Here is a 22,744-nt window from a genome sequence, read left to right as displayed (position 1 = left end):
TTTCATTGTTCCAGATCAAATCCGATCAGATTGCAAAGCCAGAGCAAAAGTCCAGATCAAATCCGATCAGATTGCAAAGCCAGAGCAAAAGTCCAGATCAAATCCGATCAGATTGCAAAGCCAGAGCAAAAGTCACCACTGCATGGCAGCACCGATGGCCCTAACCCCCCCTTGTTTTATACACTGGTCTTCGGGTGACTCCTGGTATTCATTTCTTTTATCCCAAGACACGGTTTTGCTCCCTGCTGTTTGCAGTATAGTTCCAGCATCTCAGATCCAGCTGCATTCCTTTCCTGCCTCTTTCCTTAGTCTGTTCTTTGTCTCCAAAAGAAAGTGGCAAAGTTTCCCAACAAGTATTTTGGAGGGCTTATGTGCTCTGGGATAATGGCAGGAGATGAGCGGGGAAGGGGCCGGGTGGCAGCCAGCTCCTCTGCAGCAGCTTTTGCTCTCAGCATCTGAGGGAGATCAGGCAAGGCAGACACATGGGGAGCAGAGATGGTGTCTGAGGGCTATTTTTATGCTTTTCTGGCTGTTGCTGCAGTTTCAGATCATGGAGGCAGGGGGGTCTGTCCATCACTAGCAGCAGCCCTTTTTCTTCTGGGGTGGCTTTGGTACCTCTGCTGCTTTATTTTTCAATTCATCTTCACGAACTTTGAGCAACCTGGGAGAAAGGGAAGCAAATTAGCCAGGTATTTCCTCCATATTTTGCATTGCTATGCTATTTGCCTTGACAAGCATCAGTAAAGGAGGCTCAGCATGGCTGAAAGGAGTTAGGAGCCTTCCAGCTCAGGCCAATTTGAGAACCATGGGCTCTGCTAAAAATGCCAACCTAAATCAAGTCACAGACAGAATTTATTTCAGTCAACCCAGGGAGAAATCAGCAGCATCCTGAGAAGGGTTTTGTTAATCTCCTTGCAATGCTGACTACTCAGGAGACATTTTACCTTATCTCTGGCTCATCCCAGTGTGCACATGCTGCTCTGAGTTTTCCCTGACATTTGGGCACATGGAGTCTCAAGTGACAGTTACACACCAGCATTTGGAGTTAAAAAAGCACAAGGAAGCCCATTAAATTCAGGACAGCTGGCAAAATCCAAGCACATGCCTCACCTGATTAAGCTGACCATGGATTCCAAGACATTGTGGCCCGAGGCAGCACTGCATTCGTAAAACATGAGCTGATGCTCCTGGAAGACAGTGAGCCCAAATAGAAATGTAATATTCTTGCATTGGAGTAGCTTAATGTGGGAGTAAATAGCCACGGGACAGTCACGGCCAAGGGGAAACAGGAGGGACTCAAGGAAACAAATAAGTCAGTAAGCTATTTACTGGAATACAAGTGTGAAATCCAGGTTGTCTGGTAGCTACAACACCAACTTTTAATACCAAGGAAAAGGCTGACACTGCAGACAGAACAAGATGCGATGCCCTCTGGTTAATGGAGCGAATACGGAGACGTAACTAGATGTTCCCAGGTCTTTTGTGCCTGCCAGTGACTAGTTTGGGAAAAAAAGCATCTAACCCCTTATACTGCTGTCTCCATTTGTAAAACTGCTCAATGGATACTGGCCCAAATCCCATAAACTTTGAAATTAAGTCAGTAAAGGTAAGATTCTTCTCACCTAATTTTTATTAGCCATCTACATTTGAAGAGATTAATTGTACTTTAAACATTTCAGTCTCTTTAAAATAGGATAGAGCTTGGTGGTTTTATTATTTATAGGATGCTGGGAAGACATGTGACACTTCACAGCAAAGATAAAGAGAGCTGAAAATGTTTTAATTTATAGCTCCAGTTTCATAAACTGTTTTACTGGGGCAGCAAGGGGAAAGCAAGGCAGGGAAAGGTGGAAGATGGGTTCAGAGATCACTTTGCCAGCCACCAATGCACAAAAGGTAAGTTAAGGGCTTTCACCTTTCTTCAGGTCCTCAGGCTGGTGGCATCCATCCTTAGCTGTCCTTGCCCAACTTGGGTGGACAGCACGCTTTAGCAGGGCCGTGCACCTACCTTGGCCAAGCGTTCCCCCTCCTCTGTAGGGACCTTTCTGTCTTCAGCACAGTCGGTTTTGTTCCCAAGAAGCAGAATAGCAACTCCGTCTTCTGCTCCTTCCTGGGTGATTAAAGAGGGGAGGATCAGGAGCGTGTCTGAATCTCCCTTGAATCACAGCCAGCCACACTGTCTAGGCACATCCTGGAGCACTGGGAAGGATGCCCACAGATTTGGGCTGATAACAAAACCTTAAATTCTTAAACAAGTTTAACAGCATTTAAGAATGGGATTTTTTTCCCCTTAAATCATCTGTCCTGGTCTATTAACAGGGCAGAGCACTGGATGAATTAGCCTTGTAGTGAATTCACTGTGTGTTCAACTTCAGGAACCATCCAGGAGATGCTCTGGCTGACATCTACAGGCACTGAGCAAGGTGACGTCCTATTTTGTTCCAGTGTTTTTAAACGCTGACTTTGTACTTGACTGGAAATTTCTGACAAGAAGTTTTTAATAAGACACAAGTTGCCTCCCATTTCCCAGGACTCAAAGTAGACTATTCTTGATTTAAAAGCATTATCAAAATCACTTTCAACATTTTCCATTCCTCTTTTTGATTTTAAAAAAGTTGATCATTATCATAATGATGCTATCAACAAATTACCCCAGGAAACACTGCAAAAATGTGAAAATTTTCAGTATCTGAATTTAAATCCTCCAAGAAAAATTGTTTTCTAACCCAAGCAAAGCAGAATGCCCTTTACAAAGGGCTTCGTCACCCCCAGATGTCCATCCTTAACCAGTGGCAGAGGTCAGGTGGGGAAATGCTGAGCTCGGATTCACTGCCAGTTCCAAGACCTCGGGGTCAGAATGAGGTTTTCCTACTTCACCCACCTGGATGCAGCTCAGCCAGTACCGCACATCCGAGAAGGAGTACTCCGATGTGATATCGTACATCAGCACAACGCCATCCGCCTTCCGGAAGAACTGCTTGGTCATACTGTGGTACCTGTGTACATTTTAAATGGTCACCAATAAGGTCTAAGGAGCTTTTGCCTAGGAGCGATCTGAAATCCCAGTGGGAAAGCTGGAAACACATGTCTACAAAAAAGGCAAAACCCAGATTTTGCTCCTATCCTAATCACAGAGGTCATACAAACAGCCCGAGTGCTTATTTTTATCTTAATTACTTCCTTTATTATTCTTTATCAGATCACACACTGTACAGAGTCCCTTCTTAAACAACCCCTCCTTTGCTTAGCAAAGCCAAGAACATTCCTTTCCACTAAACTACCAGAAAAAAAAAAAAAAAAGAAAACCACAGGTTGCTCTCCTTAGGCAGACAGCACAGCACAGCACCTCACCTTTCTTGACCGGCCGAGTCCCACAGGCGGAGAGCAAAGCGCTTGTTGTCCACGATGAGGTTTTTGACCTGATAATCCAGTCCTAGGAGACAAAAAAAAGAGATATTTTGATACTGTAGAGTTCATCCTTGTGACAGAGGATGGATGGAGAAAGCACATGGTGCCGGTGTGGTCTGAGGCTGTGGCTCCAGTGCGCTGGTCTTAAGTGAACCTCCAGCTTTTAGATCTTTGATGGCTGGATTTTGGGAAGGTCTCTAGTCTCATGACGAGTAAAACCAGGTTGGTTAAAAGAGAATAATATAGCTGAAAGGCAAAGCAGGAAAGAAAGCACCAGGGCCATTACTATTGGTGCCCCTAGCGAGGACAAGGAGGACCAGCATTGCCTGCTCAGGAGCATCCAGGCATGCGAAGTCGGTGGTCCTATTTGGTCCTTGGTGACAGGTTGTATAGCACGTGGTGTGAGCTGTAATGTGCATGTAATAATCACCAGAAGCTTGTGGGGTGGAGGAAAGGGGATTGTGAAGGTCGCCCAAGCAGGTGCAGAGCCGTGCTGGAGAGGAGCTGGAGGAGACCTACCTACTGTGGCAGTGAGGTGCGGGTTGAAGGTGTCGGCGTGCAGCCGGTACAGGAATGATGTTTTGCCCACGTGGGAGTCCCCGACGAACAGCACGTTGTAGAGGTGGTCTGGCTCCAGGGAGGCTTCAGGAGAACCCCTTGGGGCAGGTCCTCCCCCATCTGCAGTCACAGCCCCTGGCTTTCCTGGGCTGGGCTCACCTTTCTGGCTCGTTTTCCACCCAACTTCTTGCTTCTTCTCCCATTGATCAACATTAAGGTCTTCACTCTGTTCTCCCAAGTGTTGCTTTTGAGGCTGCATGCTGCTGTTGTCTGCATCCCTCAGTGAGCTGTCTCCAAGGACCATCCCCAGCTGGTCATCCCCAGCATCTTCCTCCTGTTGGACCCTCATGTGAAGGGTTGATGCTGGTGGCATCTCTTGTTTTGGAGGTTCAGCAGGTCCGGTAGCTACCTGCTCTGTTTCCATCACATGCAGTGGCTTCTCCTTCAGCTGCTGGGAAGCAGTGTGAAGCCTCACCTTATCTGCCTGTGCCAAGACCTGCTTCTGAAGCTCGCTTTGGACTGCCTGTCCCGAAGTGCCTAGCCGCCGCACATCTGGAATAAGAACATCCTTCTGCATCATCGTTTCCAGCTTTAGTGTGCTGATTTGTAATGGCTCCTCGAAGACCAGGGAGGCCAGCTCAAACGCACCATCATCACGGCCCTGCTTTAGCCCTAGACCCTGAGTTTCAACTAAACTCACCCCCACCTCCAGCCTCTCTCCCTGTACCACCTCCAGACCTTGAGCTCCATCCAGAAGCCTCCCATCTGCAGCAGCTCTCTCTCCCTGTGGTAATTCCAGTGTCTGGGTGTCCTCCAGGATCTGCCCATGAGGACCAGTGAGTGCTCCCAGCTTTACTTCCAGACCAGGACCCTCAGCAGCAGCGGCACACTCAGGATGGGAAGCAGCCTCAAGTGGAGGGGACACACGTGCACCAGCAGCTCCCTCCCACGTGTCTGCGGCGTGAGCTGCACGCAGACCTGCCTCCAAACCAGGAGGCTGGCTCTGCTCGCCTTCCCACATCCCAGTTGCACCCAAGCGTGCCAGATCTGCCTCTGTGCTCCCTGCTGAGGTTGGTTTGAGCTCCTCTGCCTCTGTAAGCAGCTGCACATTTGCATCAGTTCTCTGAATCTCCAATGCGTCCAGGATCACAGCCTCCTCAGGGGGCTGCACGCCTGCACCAGCCCCTTCTCCCTGCAGATCAAGCACAGGCTCGTGTGGCAGCCTGTGCTTGTCCTGCCCTTGTTCCCCATCCTCAGCCTCCTCCAGGAGATGTACAGCTGCATGGTCTCCCCCTCCCTGGGGGGGTTCTGGGCTGGCACCCTCATGCAGTTGTGTGTCTGTCCAGGAGTCCTCTGCCTCCACCATTTCCACTAACTCTGGTTTATCAACCTGATCCAGGGGTTGCACATCTGGAGCCAAGCTCCCTCCCTGCTCTGTCCCAAGGGAGCCAGCCTCACTCAGGGGCTGCAGATCTGTCTCACTGCTCCCTCCTGGGGTCAATCTGAGCTCATCCACCTCTGCAAGCAGCTGCATGATGGCATCAGTGCTCTGGTCCTCCAGCAAGTCCAGGCTTTCAGCCAACTCCCACAGTTGCACACCGGCACCAGCCCCCTCTCCCTGCCCAACTCCTGCTCCTTGCGGATCAAGCACAGGCTCATGTGGCAGCCCCTGCTCCCCCAGCCCTTGTCCCCCATCCTCAGCCTCATCCCCAAGCTGCACGGCTCTTCTGCCCTTCCTGCCCCATGGGGCTTCTAGGCCAAGACCCTCATGCAGCTGTGTGTCTGTCCAGGAGTCCTCTGCCTCCAATTCCACTAACTCTGGTTTATCAACCCGGTCCAGGGGATGCACATCTGGAGCCATGCTCCCTCCTTGCTCTGTCCCCAGGGAGCCGGCCTCTCCCAGGGGCTGCAGATCTGTCTCACTGCTCCCTCCTGGGGTCAATCTGAGCTCATCCACCTCTGCAAGCAGCTGCATGTTTGCATCACTGCTTTGAACCTCCAGTGTGTCCAGGATTACAGCCTCCTCAGGGGGCTGCACACCTGCACCAGCCCCTTCTCCACGCCCGACTCCTGCTCCCTGCGGATCAAGCACAGGCTCATGTGGCAGCCCCTGCTCCCCCTGCCCTTGTTCCCCATCCTCAGCCTCATCCCCAAGCTGCATGGCTGCACGGTCCCCCCCTCCCTGGGGGGTTTCTGGGCTGGCACCCCCAAGAAGCTGCATCTCTGCCCAGGAGTCCTCTGCCTCCACCATTACCACTAACTCTGGTGTATCAACCTGATCCAGGGGTTGCACATCTGGAGCCACACTCCCTCCCTGCTCTGTCCCCGGGGACCTAACCTCACTTGGCAGCTGCAGATCTGTCTCACTGCTCCCTCCTGGGGTCAATCTGAGCTCATCCACCTCTGCAAGCAGCTGCATGATGGCATCAGTGCTCTGGTCCTCCAGCAAGTCCAGGCTTTCAGCCGACTCCCACAGTTGCACACCTGCACCAGCCCCTTCTCCACGCCCGACTCCTGCTCCCTGCGGATCAAGCACAGGCTCATGTGGCAGCCCCTGCTCCCCCAGCATTTGTTCCCCATCCTCAGCCTCATCCCCAAGCTGCATGGCTGCACGGTCCCCCCCTCCCTGGGGGGTTTCTGGGCTGGCACCCCCAAGAAGCTGCGTCTCTGCCCAGGAGTCCTCTGCCTCCACCATTTCCACTAACGCTGGTGTATCAACCTGATCCAGGGGTTGCACATCTGGAGCCACGCTCCCTCCCTGCTCTGTCCCCGGGGACCTAACCTCACTTGGCAGCTGCAGATCTGTCTCACTGCTCCCTCCTGGGGTCAATCTGAGCTTGTCCACCTCTGCAAGCAGCTGCACATTGGCATCAGAGCTCTGAACCTCCAGCATGTCCAACATTACAGCCTCCTCAGGGGACTGCACACCAGCAGCAGCCCCCTCTCCCTGCCTGATCGTCACTCCATGGGGGTAAAGCAAAGCCTCTTGTGGCAGCCCACACTCACCGTGTCCTTGTTCCCCATCCTCAGCCTCCTCCAGGAGATGTACAGCTGCACGGTCGCCCCCTCCCTGGAGGGTTTCTGGGCTGGCACCTCCATGCAGCTGCATGTCTGCCTGGGAGTCCTCTGTCTCCACCATTTCCAGTGCCTGAGCCTTAACTGGGAACAGCCCACCCAGATCTGGGCTCCCTGCAGGTGTTTCTGCTGGGGAAGGACCCTCACCATGCACTGCAGCAGCACCCATTTCCTCCCCCAGCCCTAACTCTGGTTTATCATCCTCCTCCAGTGGTTGCACACCTGGAGCTACGCTCCCTCCCTGCTCCGTCCCCAGACAGCCGGCCTCTCTCAGGGGCTGCAGAGCTACCTTCACCTCTGCAAGCAGCTGCCTGTTGGCATCGTTGCTCTGGGCCTCCAGCGGTTGCACATCTGTTCCCGCTCCACCTTCCTGCATGTCGGCGGGTGGCACAGCCGCCGGCAGCGGCACCTCTGCACCCACGCTCCCTCCCCATCCTGCCTCTCCACTCGCAGACTCACCCTGCGGTTGCGGTTCTGCCTCCCTGGGTTGTGTTACCTCCACCTCCCCTTCCCCGGCCCTGGCTCTGCTGCTCCCTCCATGCTGAGCTGGGGCTGGCAGCTCGTCAGCATCTAAGGTTTCCCCCTGGGGCTGCACCTCTGCACTGACATGCTCTTCGTCCAGCATCCCGGGGCCAGGAGCCACTGTCACCTCGGGGAGGACACCGTCCTTCTGGGCTGCTCCCATTCGTGCCTCAACCTGGGATGGTGGCTCTGGCTCCAGGTGCTCTCCTGGCTTTATTTCAAGTTTCTCTGAGAGCCCCGATGGCAGGTCAGCCTCTTCCCCCAGACCCATGTCCAGGGGCTGTGGATGCTCTCCTGGAGCCACAGCTGGGCCAAGCCCATCTGTAGCAAGCTGCCATCCCGCTGCTAGTCCTGCCTCCCCAGGCTCAGGTGGCCCCAGTCCTGTCTCCAGATTTTCTCCCTGGCTTAATGCCACTTCCTCAGCTTCTCCTGGGGGCTGTACCTTTTCCCAACCTATTTTTTCCTGCATCCATCCTTCTCCCTCCACCTCCATCAGTGCCTGCTCTCCTGCCTCTGTGCTCTCTCCCGGTGCTTCTTGCAGATGCTGAGCCGCCTTTAGCATCAGCTCCTTCACACCAGCGCCCTTTCCCTGCAGGAATAACATCCTCCGTGCATCCTCTGGGCTCTCTCCCTGCTCTGCCCCCGGCTCCTGAGCCCTGCGGTGCCTGGCTCCCACGGACGCACCAGCCTGTGTCGTGTCCGGAGCACAAAGCTCAGCTGCGGCTGGTCCCTCTTTCAGGTCTCCTTCAAACGGCTCGTGAGTGACGTGGCCGGGGAGGGTCTCTTGCAGGACCCCGGGGGTTGTGCCATGGGCTGTGGCTGCCTCCGGCCCCGTTTGGGGCTCAGCATCATCCTGGGGGTGACAGGCAGCGTCTCCCGGCACAGGGGGTGTACCCGGTGCCTGTGGCTTCAGCTGTTTGCTCAGAGCCGCTATTGCATCATTCATCTCTCTTAGCAAAGAGCTTTGGTTAGAAAAGCGTTCCTCTTTGAGAAATTCTGGGAAGGGGTCCTCTTCCACGGAGCTCGCTCTTGGCGGGGCTCCCAAAAGGCTTATTTCTGCTGGCAGCATCTCCCAAACCCTGGAAAGGGCAGAAAATGGGGGGAGGTCAGTCCAGTTTCCAGGTCAGGCTGCAGCTCCCTCCCAGCCGCTTGGGCTGGCACTGGGGGGGTCCACTCCTCCACCACCTCGCCCTGTCCCTCTCCAAACCCGACTTCCATTTACCCTCTGAGTGTACTGGAGGTTCACACAGGTAGTGATGGGGACAGGGGAAAGGGGGATGCACACCCAAGGAGACAGACCAGGGGCCGTATCCTGCCCAGCAAGCAAGCATGCTTCTTCCCAGGCTCTGTGTTCACATTATCGGAGATGAAAAGACAACTCTTGGCCAGGTACGGTGAGTGCCTGAGCCAAGGGAGTGATGCAGGATGGCAAGCCAGGCTAAGCAATCTGATCTCCAGGATGAGATGAGTGGGTGGAAAAAGAGCATTAAAAGGAGTTAATGTCACGTTTTGCCTGGAGAGGGTGGAGGACTTGGTGCTTAGCACTGGCTCGCAGATATCAAGGGCACCAGCTGAAGCAGCAGCTGTGACCGAGGACCTCTTACACTTGGTGGGTGCTCTTGACTTTGGGCTCGCCACTCTGGGACCCCAGCCTGGTCCGCATCTCGGAGCGGTACTTCTCACTCTTCTCCGGACTCATCTGCAGTAAACAGGGTGGGAAGAGGAGAGAGAAAAGTGCTTGGTGAAGGAGCATATCCACCTGAAATGATGCCGAGCTCTCTGGCAGAGAGACGTATCCACCCAAAATCTTGGGGGTATCAGAAGTAACATGCTGCTACCCCCCCCTTCCCAAGCATCTGTATGGCACCATGCGAACCCAGTTGAGAAAGCTTTCAGGGGAGACATTGCCTCTGCTGCAGAAGCATCCTGTGCTTTTGGGGTCCCCAGCAGTCCCAAACTGAACAGCACAAGGCCCTGGAGCACGGACACCCCATCCCATCCCCACACACCCAGCTGCAGTACCTGTGGGGACAGGGGCATCTCGCTGGGCAGCTCTGCAGCCACTCCGTCTCTGCAAACACAGAGCACAGGGGTCAAAATGGCAATTGCATCCTCTTCACCGCATCCATCCCTGCCCCAGGGTAGTCCCCAGCCCTGGAGGCAGCGATGGGCTGGAGCAGGACAGCAAAACCCACAACCCTTGGATCAGTCCTTGTTGGGTCTTTCTGGGTGAAGGACATCCCCATCTCTGCTAGCACTGCCCTACAGGGACATGTTCAGTGCATGGTGCTGATAATCCTGGCTTTTTTTCTGATGCATTTCACACCAAGCCGTGATCAATTAACCGTGGAGACCACTGAAGCACAGCAATGGCCGAGACCTATCAAACTCATTCCCCATCCACTGCAAGCCCCAGGAGGAAACCTCGTAGGTGCAGAGGGAGATGCCGGTCTCTCAGCTACTCACCCGGGCTCCTCCACGTTCTCCCAAGCCACCGCAGCCCTCGCTGTCTGCAGGCGCCCGTGGGTCTGCTGGAGCTGCTGGTGGAGGTGCTGCAGGCGGTCCTCCAGCACCCGGTTGCTCTCCTCCAGCTGCCGGTTTTCAGTGCTGGTGGCTTGCTGCATGCTGCGGAGGCTGCGGCACCGCGTCTCCAGCTGCGGGATGGCAGCCAGGACACTCACACCCCGCCAGGACCCTCATGCAAACAAATTATGGGTAACCATCTCCTCTAGACCCGGGGATGAATTTTTCCCCCTGAAGGTGGTGGGCGGGAAACTCAACTTGGGTCCTCTGGGGATGGAGGGGAGCATGGGGATGGGGGTGGCAAAGGTGGTGGTGATGGAGGTCCTTATGCGACAACCCACATCAAAGGCTGGTGGGGAAAGACCAGGATCAGCTGTATAACACCCTGTTGCTGCTATGGGCACAGCCCAGAGACCCCGTACGTACGATGGGGGGCTGGGGCTTGGGGCCAGCTCACCTCCATCTGCGCCGTGACCAAGCGCTGCACCTCCCTCTCGCTGGCATCCAGCGCTCGCTGCAGCTCCATTCCGTGTTGGTGGCTCCGGGCCACGCTCTGGGATAGCAACAAGGATGTTAGCACCCACTCACCCATCTGGGAGCTGCCGCAGGGGTTTGGGGGTGCTGGGTCTCCTCCCAGGGTGGATGGCAAGGGGGGAGGAGTAGCTGGTGACCCACCTGCTGCTCCAGCCACTGCTGCTCCTGCTGAATCTGCTGCTCCAGGGCCTCACAGAGCTGCTGCACCTCCTTGTCATGCTCAGCCACACGCCTGCCGGAGATAGCACGGCCAGAGGGGTGGTCAGACCCTGCTGCAGTGGGTGCAGGTCCCTGGGACCCCACATTGCCCATGGGACCTGCAGGCTGCAGCTGGGTCAGCCCGGAGGGGTTCACCCAGCAAGGACGTGTCCAGCAGTCTGAGTCCGGCACTTTGCCATCCCATGTGTGACTGTAGAGGGAGCCCGGCCCCAAACGTCGGCTCCCAGTGAAACCGCTGTTCCATCCACTGATGGAGATGCTGAAAGCACCCAGGTTTCTCCCTTCTTGGGTGCATCTCCACGGCTGGGGTGAGCAGGGGGTCCCATCCCTGTCCCCATCCTTCCCATCCCGTCCCTCTCCACTGCCCTGGGGTGACTCACTTGTTCAGGGTCGCCTTCAAAGCCTCCTTCTTGCTCCTGGCTTCTTGGATGCGGTGCCTCATCTTGGCCAGAAAGTCCTCCAGGTTGCCCAGGAGCTGGGGTTCGTCCTCCCGGAGCTTCACCCAGAGCTGCCAGATCTCCTGTCTGCAGGGAGAGGGGTGTTTCGTGGTGAGCATCCCCCCAAAGCCAGGCCAGCTATGGGATCCCAGGTCATTTAGCTCACACCGTTCAGGACACATGGTCCTGGGGGACAGATGAGCATTGGGGTGACCGCGATCCTGTCCCCTGCTCCTGCGCTTGGGGCAAAGGCACCTCCAAGCCATTTCTGTGCTCACTGCCTGCACGGGGACCAAATGAGGGGAATACCCTGCCCTGTCCCAAGCCTTTCCCCCTAGGGCAGCTCAGCCCCATCCTGCAGGACACCCATGGGTGCTAAACAGGGTGGCTTACTCTTCAGAGACGTTGTCCGTGCCCAGCTGCTCCATGAAGGCAGCAAAGTGTCTCTGCTCCTCGCTGTCCGCCCCATCCAACGCTGGGCTGGGGAGGACCAAGCGGACCCTCCGGGATGCCGTTTTCCGCCGGCGGTGGTTCCTGGTAGCTTTTTGGGAGCTCAGGAACTGCCCTGCCAACAGATACCCCAAACCCTCAGTGCCCGGCCGGGGTGACAGCAAAGCCCAGACCCCGCCACTTCCCACCCCATGGCTTCAACAAGCCGCTTCAGCACAACAGGACCCCTCACCATGCCAGCCATAGGCTGAGACCCGGGCATGGGGACACTTTTTGGGCCATCATGTGCCGCCCAGCAAGGGAAGTGTTCCAGGTTCCCCCGCCGCGGCCATGTCCAGGATCAGCCCAGGCTGCTTGGAGGCAGCATGCTGGCACTTACAGACCCCAGCAGTGAACTCCTCGGTGCTTAACTGCCCGGTGCCGGCAGCATCCAGCCCATCAAAGATGAGCTCCAGCTCCTCTGTGCTGCATGGGAAATCTTCCTCCTGCAATTTCTAAGAACAAAGCAAATCAGGGGAAACACCTACCCATCATCCAGGCTCCAGCCACTGCGGCAGCATTTGACACGAGAAGATCTCCCCATCCCTTACCTGCATGTCTGAGCGGGTGACGAACCCCGCCTGGTCCTTGCCCTGCTTCCTGAAGAAGTCCTGCATTCTCTGCACCATTTCGGATGCCCACGGCGGCTCCTCGCTGGGGCCGGGAGCTGCTGCCGGTGTCTCACCGGAGCCCTCCTGCAGCTGCCTTCGCCGGCTGGAGCCCATACGCCGGCCCTTGGTGGCCGCCCGGCGCTCCGCCATGGCTCGCGGCTCAGTCCTGTTGAGGGGGAAAACAGCGGGTGCTGAGCCTCAGCCAGCTCTCTCCTTGCCGGAGACCTTTGCTCCGGCGTGATGGGAGATGGCGGAGCGGGACCGAGCTGGACATTCATTTTGGCTGGTGTAAAGGGCCCCCGGGTTTGGCAATAGGAAGGGAGGCACTTATCTCTGATTGCACGGCGTAAACAGAGCCTCGACCCACAGCGAGCATCAGCCATCCCCACCAGCTTCAAGCCCAGCACCCGCTGGGTGAGCGGCTTCTCCTGCCACTGGCCAAGCACCCATCCCAAATCTGCCCGTGCTCTGCCCCGGCTGTGGAGGATGCACAGGGCACCGGCACAGCTCGAGGGTCACCGGGGAGGTGACACAGCCGAGAGGTGACACCGGCAAAGGACCGGCCAAGGTGATGCTGAAGATCTGGGCAAAATGTGGTGGCTCCACCTGCTTTCTTGGAACTCAGCAGCAGCTTTTAAAATTCCTCCCCCAGCTTTCACAGCCGTGAGTCACCTCCGGGGAGAGCTGTGTGAGACCTCGGGGAGGTTTTCATCATGCCTGCACGCTCGCCCCAGCTTGTGGGGTCTGAGCTTGGGACCCCCCCCCCTCCCACTCCCCTCTCCCCATCCTGGATGGGTGGCAACATCACCAGCAGCCACTGCGCCATCACCGTGAGGGGCTGTTCTCTGCACGAGAAAGCTGAAAAAATGAGCGGAGGAAACCATGGCCACAGAGAGCGGCTGATGGAGAGCGAGGGCCGTGCTTGAGGCATCTGATGGCCACAGCCTGGCTTTCTGTTCCTGGCCCAGGGACCCCCCCTAGCTACTCCAGCCCTCTGCCCCTTTCCTTTTGCAACATGAACAGCGATTCTGCTAAATCCTGGGGTTCACCAGAAACGTGGGAACAGGCCCCCAAAACATCCCCATGCCCTTGAAGCACAACACCTGCAACCACTATCCAGTAGCAATACGTGGACACGAGGGGGTTCTGAGGAGTCACTGGAGCCCCACAGGACACCCAGCAAGCCAGGGACAGAAACCAGGTGCCTTTATGGTGGTCCCAGCCTCTAAGACAGTGGAAGCGGGAGCTCTGGGGGGGGGCAGATGGGGTTGGTTAAGGCATTGAAAAGCCCCCAGCTACCTGCCCCAGCCTCAGGGGCTGAGCTGAGCCCACCACACAAAGGAGGTGCAGAACAAGAAGGGGGGCTGGGATGGGAACCACGCACCTCCCAGTCCCGGCTGAGCAGGGACCCCCCCGCCACAGCATCACTGACTCCCGGCGACCTGCCTCCCCTCCAAAACACCCCACGATGCTCCCAGCCATCAGAAAAGGGCCCCCAGCCGCAGTCCCCCCACTGGCAGCCAGAAAAAGCCTCCCGAGCTCACCGACAGTGAGAAAACCCCCTTATTTTCCTTGCTTTTCTATTTTTTAAGGTGACGCATGAGCTATCCCCAGAGCAGCAAAGCTTACCTTACCTGCGTGCCCAGAGGGACCCTCAGTTTTGGGGTGCACAGGACAGAGAGGGTCCCCAGGCCGGGAGGGATGCTGGTCCCGTGCTGAAGGTGTTTGACCTGCCAGGCGCCCGAGCTCTCATTTTCTCTCTTACCCAAGGCGGCTTTCCGTTTGTGGGTTACACTCAACTGCCGGTGCTCACATGTTTCCTGTTTGCCGCGTTGCAAGCAGGGTGCCAGAAGGGCCCATCCGGAGGGTCACCGTCCCCCCAAGCTCCCCCCAGATCCCAAAGCAAGGGCACTGCCGGTGTCATCGGGAACCACAGCAGAAGTCCCCATCCTTTCCTTGTTCGCGATAGTCCAGTCAATACTGGAAGGTGTTTGGGGCAGGAGAAAAGCATCAGAGAAACAGTAAACGTTATTTTAAGAGTCTGAATAGCCCAAACTACAAGACTATATATAACCCACAGATTATAACATCCTACCAGAGACAAAAACCCACAACCCCTGCCGCGGAAGGTCTTTGGCCCCAGAATTTGGAGATCTCCCCCACTGTGCTACTCACACTGATGTTTTTTTTTCAAGGGTCCTGCCTGAATTATGAAACCAGCTTTAAAGCCAGCACCAAACCCACTGACTGCCTGCAGTCTGCACCCACTCTGGTTTGCAAGGGAACAGGGGAATTAGATGGGTTACATGCATTTTTGCTCCATTTTAACTGCAAAATGGGAAGAGATCCCAAGCAAGGGAAAACACTATTATCTTTAAGTTATAACTAGAATTAACATCCACTGGCTCACAGCACAGGTCTGAGCCCAGGCACTGCCTGTCTCTCCCCACCCAAGCTGGTTAAATCACTTGCAGGGAACCGGCTGCGCAGGTGCCTTTCCCCATCACACCCACCCAGTCATAGCCCAGCCCTGCTCGTTTGCCATTTAACCTAAGGAAGCAGCAGCCAGCTCAGGTGCAATCACTCCACTTGGACATTTGTAGACCAATTCAAGGCTCAACTGTTTTTTTCTCCGCTCTCCAAGCAAAGCTGGTGTCTGTTACCCCAGACTGAAGCAACCCCATGGCCAGGCTGGGGTGCTCAGCTTACAAAAACCACCTCTGAGCTCAGGTTTGTCACAGCTTCTTACAATCCTTGGGGCTGTTCGCCTGCTGCAGAAAGACGACTGAATTTTGGCTTTGTTTTCCCTGAGGATGCTTTTTTGGGGAAAACCCTAGATATCCCTGGGAGAGTGCATTGATTCACACCCTCTGCCCAGCAAGACTCCAGAGCCCTGCCAGCAGCCTGCGCTGGGGTTAGCACCAGCCACGGGAGGGTAGGATCAAGCCCTGCAGCACCAATGGCCCTTTCCAGCCCCGAGGAGATGCCAGGCAGGTCTCGATGAAAAGGGATTGAATATAGTGGGGAAAGGAGGGGAAGCTCCTGACCCTCCTCCCAGTCCTACTCAGCTGTTGTGGGATCCTGGCATCCTCCATCCTTGCTGAGGCTGGGATGGGAGAGCAGCAAAACACAACCTGGACTGAAAGTGCAAGGTTTTCATCTGTTCCTCAGCTGCTGGAAGCCCATCACCATTTTGTGTCCCCAAAGCTGGGGGGACACAGTCCTCCCGCACCCAGGAGAGGTGGTGTGGGGCTGGGGTCTGCCAGGGGGGTGCAAAACTCAAGCCCAGGTGCCAAGCTCCCTCTTGCACGGCAGACCCAGCCCCTGGCTGTCCTCAGAGCCCCACAAACAGGGACAAGGGGGTATTTGCTGATTTATTTCTTGCTTCCTCCATTACCACCACTCCTGACAAACAGGAGGTGACAGCAGAGGGGAGCAGCTGGCAGCAGCCAAGGGGGCTGGAAGGACTGATGTAAGGGGAAAGATTAAAAGGGCTGTATCTGTAGGGCTTGATTCAGCAGCAGCTAAAAGGCTGCATGATAGTGCTCTGCAAGCATTTCAAGGGGCATCAGCACACACAGGTGTCACCCAACACTACGGGGACAGGCAGAAGCTTTAGGGATCCTCAGCTGAACACCACCACGAGGTTGTTGTTACCATCAAAACTTTATTTTCACCTGGATCCTCTGCAAATCAGGTCATTTATCACATTAACCATAACTTCAGCTCACAGTCCACATACAAGTCTTGCTCAGTCCTCAGAGGAAGCAGCCAGGCATCCCTGGCTCCCAGGGGATCTCAGCCCTGGCATCCAGCAGGTCCAGTCTCAGCCCCACACCTGGGACTTGCTGCAGCGTGTTTTCATCAGCAGTGCCACCATGTGCTCTTATATGTCCCCATCCCCACAGCATGGGTCACCCTTATTGGCCTGGGCACCCAGGAACCCTTTAAAGGAGAAGGGAAGACATGACCAGCTTGCCCATGGCCAATAGCCACTTGCCACATAAGATAGTGTGCTGGGGGGTAGTAGAGGACCAGGGTCACAGCGGGAAGGGGGAATGATGTGGGCAGCAGATGCCCACAGTGAGATCCCACACAGATGGCAGTGGCTTCTGCTGGGGACACAGTGGCAGCACCAATCCTGCACCCCGGTCCACAGCAGACGGCTGTCCCAAGGGAGCAGAGTTAAGCACAGGGGTTGTGGTGAGGTTTTGCCCCTCTCAGCCCTTGCACAGCTCCCCATCGCCCTGCTTTGACAGCTCATGCTGCAGAGGAGTCACCCAGGGCTGCACAGCCCCTTCCCCCAGCCAGCTCAGCTGAAAGCACAGCCGGGTTTGTGCTGCAGCTGCCTCTGCTCCCAGCCAGCCCAAAGGTAGCCCCCAAGTGAGTGCTGCACCCCCAGAGTGACCCCCAAGCCTCCAGAGCCCCAGCAGGGACCCAGACCAGAGCAGTCTCCTGCCCACAGCCAGGCCCTGCTCCCAGCACAATTATTTCCATTAACCCAGAGACACCAGTTCCCTTACACAAGACAAGTGTTTATTCAGAGTTAACATTTACAGACAATCAGGTATTTCCCCTTCCCCTTCCCCCCACATAGACTTAATAGCATTTTTTTTTTTATAAATAAACATTTAGTGCTGGGAGCTTGCCAGCTTCACTGACAGCAAAGTGCATCGTGGTGCAAGGCGGGAGGTTGACCCCATCCCTTTTCTGCCTGGGACCATCTTGCACCGGTTTCCAGAGTCCAAATCCAGCAGAGCAGGAGATGAACCCCATGAAAGTGCTGAGACCTGACAGCATCGAGTCCCTCAAGAGCAGAGACTCATCCTTCAGAGCTGGGACCAAGCAGCCTTTGCTCTGGAACATCCTTTGGTCCCAGAGGTGACCGAAGCCGCTTGCTCTGCAGAGCCAAGTGAGGGTCCTCTCCCCCCCCAGCCCCAAAGGGGAAAAAGTCCAGGAAAAAAAAAAAGCTACGATTTCATCTTTCAGTGTCATCCTTGCTGGTGAGCAGGATTCCTTCCCTAGAGCAGTCCAACAGAGCCAGAGCAGGCAGCTCCCCAGCCTGGTGTCAGTGTTGAAGGAGGCAGGAACATGGGGGCAAACAGCACCACTCAACAAGCCAACCAGGTAAGAAAGTGGGGTTTTAGGTCAGCAGAGTCCAGGGGACCCCAAAGCCTCCCAGGCAGCATTGGTCCCACAATGAGCTCAGCACTGGGGACCTCCAACGGGTTTGTCACCATCTGCAACCCATCTCTGATGGGTGACAGCACCGGTGAGTCACCCCAAGGAAGGGCTGTCCGGGAAACAGCGTTTCCTCTCCCAAGCAGCCATGGGAAGGAGCAGCCCCCGTGTCACTCTGCTTCCATGCATGGACAAGGGCTTGTCACCACTGGGTCCATCCTGCTGGGAAGAGGGCCACCAGCATGTGCCAGCAACCGGTGTGTCCTCAGGGCCAGGCTGTCCCAGGGCTCTACAATCCATATCAGTGACCCTTTCTTAAGGATATCTGGTGCCACCAGGTGGCTGGGACACAAGTGTCCTCCACGGCCAGCCATCGGGCAGGGGAAGGACCACAGCAGGATGGCGCAAGGGTGATGCTTGACCCCACCACCACAGGGCAGAGGACGCATTCTTTCTTCTCTGCAGGCAGGGCAATGCCTTAGTCCCACCAGGCCCATTTCAGTCCTCCTCCATCCCCTCCGTGGGGCTATAAGCCTCAACGTGGGCTACTCCTATACATTGCACACAGTGAAGGTCCCTCAGGACCCCAGAGCTACTCATAAATACGAAACTACAGACTCTACATTGCTTCATACAGACAGCTTACACAGTACAGGGTGGGGGAAAAGAGCCATGGACACCCCCAGGGCACATCAGCATCAGCAGCTGTCCCCGATGGCAGAGGAGCCGAACGCCACCATGTCACAGCTTGGGCTTGTCAGGCTTGGGCTTGTCAGGGACAATCCTCCGCTTGGAGCTGTAGAAGTCTGGAGGGCAGAAAGAGAGGGTTGGAAAGTGCCTCCAGCCTGTTGGGAGCAGTGGGGCAGGAAGAGGGAGGTGTCCCCAGGGAAGCACCCCAAAACCCATCCCAGGTGGGCTCCATCTTAGAGCCACCCACCCAAAGTTCCTGGAGAGAAGAGCCTGGAGATCTCCACCATCAATTCTGTTTGGTCTCACCTGCATTTCCACTCCAGGCCCTGATCCTAGAGGACAGGCTCAGGCCATGGGAACAGAAGGTGATGAACTATTCTGGGGCATCTTCAGCTATAAAACCCACAAGCCCAACGTAAGCCCCTGCCTAACCCCCAGCAACCAAAAGGCACCCAGTTTGCAGCCTTTTCCCCCTTGGAAGATGGGCTCTGGATGCACGGAGGGTGGTCCCCTCCCCAGGAGCCAGGCAGGGCTCTCGCATCCGAGTCCCCTCCATCTGTCCCTACCAGAAGAGCCATGACACCAACAATGCCACCAAGCACACATGGAGTGACACCGAGCCTCCAGCACTCACCTTTGATGGTGGTCTGCCCACGTTTCAAGCTCTGCGGGGAACCAGCCCTGTAAACCTCCGAGTTCTGCTGAGACCCCTCCGAGCAAATCCTGCCAAGATGGTCCTTGGGGGGGACCTTGTGGACCAAGGAACTCCTGCTCTCACTGCTGGTGGCCTTGACCAGGCTGTCGACCTCCTGGCGTGGCTGCTCAGCCAGGAAGACCCTCTCCCACTTGAAGTGTCCTTCCAAGGGAGTCTCTGTCTCAAAGTTGAAGTTCCAGCGCTGCTGAGCTTCTTCCAGTTGTTGCCTCAACAGGTCCTCAAAGTCATTCTGGAGCTGCTGGTGGTCCACAGGGCCAAAGAGGTTCCTGCACACCTTGCTGCTGCATGGCATCTGCGCAGCCCTGCTCTGAGACAGGGGCATTGTGGCACCTGGGAGGAAAGCAGAGCAAGTTACTGGGATGTTGGGCAAGCCACGAGCAAGCCCAAGGGCCAGCACATTTGCTACCAGAGCAAAGCACATGGTAGCCAAGGTGGGACAAGCTGGGTTGGGCTCTGCAATGAGGCAGCCTGGAGGGGACCTCCATCTGCTAACATTCATCCTGGACTCAGACATTTGGTATTTTAGTGGTGTCTTGGGCAGAGGCTTGAGCCTGACTGAGGTCAAACACAGCCTGCTGTGATGCAGAAGGATGGGGAAGGTGCAAATGTTGATGTTCCCCATTCCTCCTCCAGCAGGTAAAGCCCTGCCAGAGCAAAGCATCCGGGACCTCGATGCTGCCACCGGTTCCATCCACAACCCTGCTGCGTTCCCACTTCCACACAGGCACAAGACAAGTTGGCACATTGGCAAGTGAAGCAACAGGATGTTTTTCTGGCCAGTTTCTTCATCTCAAGAACCCAGGCCCAATGGCAAGAAAGCCTTTTAAGCAACCGTAAGAATATGCCACAAGCTTGACCACTTAACCACCCCCGTTATCTGCAAGAAGCTGTTGGGTAACCAGAGACAAGACCCTGTTTGTTTGTTTTTTTTCAAATCGGTGCCAAAAGCCTTGACCTTCACAGTAAATGGCAAAGCCTTTCCTTCCAAGCAGTCCTCCCCCTTACACATGCATGGGGCTAATGGATCCCTCGCACCGCCCACAGTTATGAGCAACCTCATTATCAGAGCAAAGCAAACAACACTCTGGGATTCAACAGCTTTTGGAGCTAAGGCTTGACCCTGCTTGGATAGCTGTGCTCATTAAATCTGCTTTAAAAAAAGATTCACAGAAATAAAATCCATGTGTGCAAGACAGCTTTCTCATTGCCCACCCAAACTGGGGCCCCCAAAGCCAGGACCACAACAGACCCCCAGGCTTGCACCTCCAAACATCCCCAGGGATGGGGTGTTCAGCCTCCCACAGGGAAGCTTTCTGCCCAAATTCAGCACCCCCAGCCCCTCCAGGTCACCTGCACCACATTACCAGGCATGCCACCAGCACAGCATGCCAGCGGGTAGCTGGAGAGCCTCCAGCCCGGGGGCTGGGGAGACCCTGCTCCGTCCTCAGGGCCACCCCAAAGCTCTACCCTGCTCCCAACACAGACTGACCATCCTCAAGTAAAAATAGAAATCCAGCTTCCTATCTCCTGGCAGTCAGAGTACATAAACAGGGTGACCTCATTGCGAGGCAAGTCCCAGCATGTCCAGGCAAGCCCTGGCAGGTAGCAGGCAGGGGACATGTTTCGACACCCTGACCGGACACCCTCCAGCCTTCCCTGCCTGTGTCAGGCACCGATCTCCCCATCCTCAGGGCACCCCCATGGCCCAGGTACCACCCCAGAGCCCCCACACCTCGAGATAACAGCTTCACCCCGACTCATGATTGCAGATTGTCAGAGCCACCAAATAGGGAAGGACCAGGGCCAGGTCACCGTCCCCTCCCATGGGGCTGGCGTTGCTTTTAGCAGCTTCTCCAAAGCTTCAAGGCTTCCCGCAACCCAGCTGGAGAACCCCAAGACTTGAGCAAAGAGGCGATGCAGGTGCACGGTTGCGTTAAAACCTCACCCAGCCGGGCCCGGAGCCGAAGGCGCTCCCAGGGACACACACAACACACACGCACCCTCGCCAGCCCCACAGGCACCTGCGACACCCGGGACCAGTTACACCAGTCGGAGGAAGGCTTAGGGAGCAGGAGAGGCCGGGCAGCACCCACGCCCGGGGGCGGATGGAGCCGACAACCGATGTCACCCCACACCAGGTGCCTCCCCGGGGGAAGGCGCAGAGAACGCCCCGCTCATGACACCGATGAGCCCGTGGGTCTTTCCAGCCGCGGGGAGGGGGTTACTCCGGAGCCCTCAGGGAAAGGTGTCCGCATCCCAACCCCCGAGCGGCCTCCCCCGCCCAGCCCCGCGGGACGGCGGACACGCAGGGATGCTCCGCGGCCGCGCCCCGCACCGCGCCCCGCCGCCGCCGGGGGGCGAGCGCAGCCCGGACCGGGGCTCCGCGCCCGTCCCCGAAACGGGGGGCGGCGGCTCCGGGGGGCTCCCCCCACCCCCCCCCGGCCCCAGCCACCGGCCCCGGCCCCGCTCCCTCCCCCGCGCAGGGGACGCGACCACCGGGGCGGAGCCGCCGCTCGGTCCCGGTCCCGCTCCGGCGCTTTCCCCGCTCCCCCCCCCCCCCCCCCCCGAGCCGGGCACCGGCACCGTGCGTCCGTCTGTCCCCCCCCGCCGCCAAAATCCGGTGACACCCCCCGCGGGCAGGGAAGGGCCAGAACCACCGGCCGCCCCCGCCGCACTCACCGTGGCGTCGCGTCTCCCGGTGCCCGTTGCGTCTCGCCGCGCTTTATACCGGAGCGGGGCGGGGCCTCGCCGCTGCTCACCGCGTCGCCCGGGATTTCCCTCCCGCCCCCGCCCCGCCCCGCCCCGGGACCGGCCCGGCCCCCCCCGGGGAGCTGAGTCGGTCCTGGCACGGCTCCTCCCCCCCCGCTCCGCTCCGCATCCCGGTCCCCGTTCCCGGGAGTGCACCCGGTCACCGGGTGTGGGGACCCCCATCCTAGGGGGGTGCGGGGATCCTGCATGAGGGGATACAGGGACCCCTTTCCGAGGGGGTGCAGGGACTCCCCCCCTCCCATCGGGGATGCAGAGACCCCCACCCATCAGGGGGGACAGGGACCCCCTTCCTAGGGGGGTGCAGGGACCCCCCCCCCCGTTAGGGGATGGAGGGACGTCCCCATCAGGGGACGCAGGCACCCCCTTCCTAGGGGTGCAGGGATCCCCCCCACGAGGGGACACAGGGGTGCCCCCTCCCCATCGGGAGACACAGGATCCTTAGAGAGCAGCGCTTCAGCTGGCTGGCGGGGGGGGGTATGCTCCACATCCCACCCAGGCTTTCCTGCCCAGCGGGTCACTAGTGCAGAGGATTTCAGTGAGAAAAGGGGGATAACGGATTAAGGAAGGGGCGACTCTCTCTGCCCTTGGGGTGCCCACCTCAGATCCACGCCGGGATGATGCTCCCCTGGTCCCCAGGCACTGCCCGACCCCCTCCTGGGCCACCCTGGCCTCTCCTGACGGATTTTCTCCTGGGGGCCCCGCTCTGCTCTGTCAGCTGAACCCCCCCGGCACCCGGCTGCGGCGTTTTGGGAAGGATCTGCTGGTCTTGAGTCCTGCAGGCTCCTGGGCAGGGATGAGGAGGAAGAACAAGTCCGTGCATGTTCTGCAGGAACCTGTGGGGAGGATTCAGAGGGATTTATGGCTTATCTGGAAAATGCATCCAAGTCCACAGGCAGGAAAGGTCTGAGCCCAGGCCAGCTTCCGCTGGGGTTAAACTGCAAGGCCGGAGGGCACCCGTCCCCTGTGCTGCAGACAGAGCGGGGTCAGCGGGTCTGACTCTGCCCCGCGGTGCG

General features: G+C 57.2%; 2 protein-coding genes across 5 annotated transcripts; both read right to left on the bottom strand.

Moving 5' to 3' along the window:
* Positions 1-97: 97 nt before the first annotated feature.
* Positions 98-14,260, bottom strand: RAB44 (RAB44, member RAS oncogene family). Of its 4 annotated transcripts, none has more exons than XM_052815725.1 (17): positions 14,011-14,260; positions 12,317-12,542; positions 12,106-12,220; positions 11,670-11,841; positions 11,220-11,363; positions 10,762-10,852; positions 10,544-10,639; positions 10,030-10,217; positions 9,586-9,634; positions 9,168-9,262; positions 5,566-8,642; positions 3,928-5,139; positions 3,352-3,433; positions 2,882-2,996; positions 2,009-2,110; positions 1,111-1,187; positions 98-661 (listed from the first exon to the last, which is right to left on the bottom strand). In XM_052815725.1, the coding sequence occupies exons 2-17, from the start codon at positions 12,524-12,526 to the stop codon at positions 577-579; spliced, it is 5,910 nt and encodes a 1,969-aa protein (XP_052671685.1). In that variant the 5' UTR covers positions 12,527-12,542; positions 14,011-14,260; the 3' UTR covers positions 98-576. The 4 variants fall into 4 exon arrangements, with proteins under 4 accessions (XP_052671685.1, XP_052671686.1, XP_052671684.1 ...); XM_052815726.1 differs by having other exon boundaries at positions 3,928-4,518; positions 6,973-8,642; XM_052815724.1 differs by having other exon boundaries at positions 3,928-8,642; positions 14,006-14,260.
* Positions 14,261-16,890: 2,630 nt separating this feature from the next.
* Positions 16,891-21,724, bottom strand: CDKN1A (cyclin dependent kinase inhibitor 1A). Its single transcript, XM_052815531.1, has 3 exons — positions 21,642-21,724; positions 18,882-19,292; positions 16,891-18,363 (listed from the first exon to the last, which is right to left on the bottom strand). Exons 2-3 carry the CDS (start codon positions 19,282-19,284, stop codon positions 18,299-18,301), a joined length of 468 nt encoding a protein of 155 aa, XP_052671491.1. The 5' UTR covers positions 19,285-19,292; positions 21,642-21,724; the 3' UTR covers positions 16,891-18,298.
* Between the last annotated feature and the right edge of the window lie 1,020 nt (positions 21,725-22,744).

This window comes from Harpia harpyja, chromosome 19, assembly GCF_026419915.1.
Source record: "Harpia harpyja isolate bHarHar1 chromosome 19, bHarHar1 primary haplotype, whole genome shotgun sequence".
Lineage (NCBI taxonomy): Eukaryota > Metazoa > Chordata > Aves > Accipitriformes > Accipitridae > Harpia > Harpia harpyja.
This window is presented reverse-complemented; position numbering and strand designations above follow the sequence as displayed.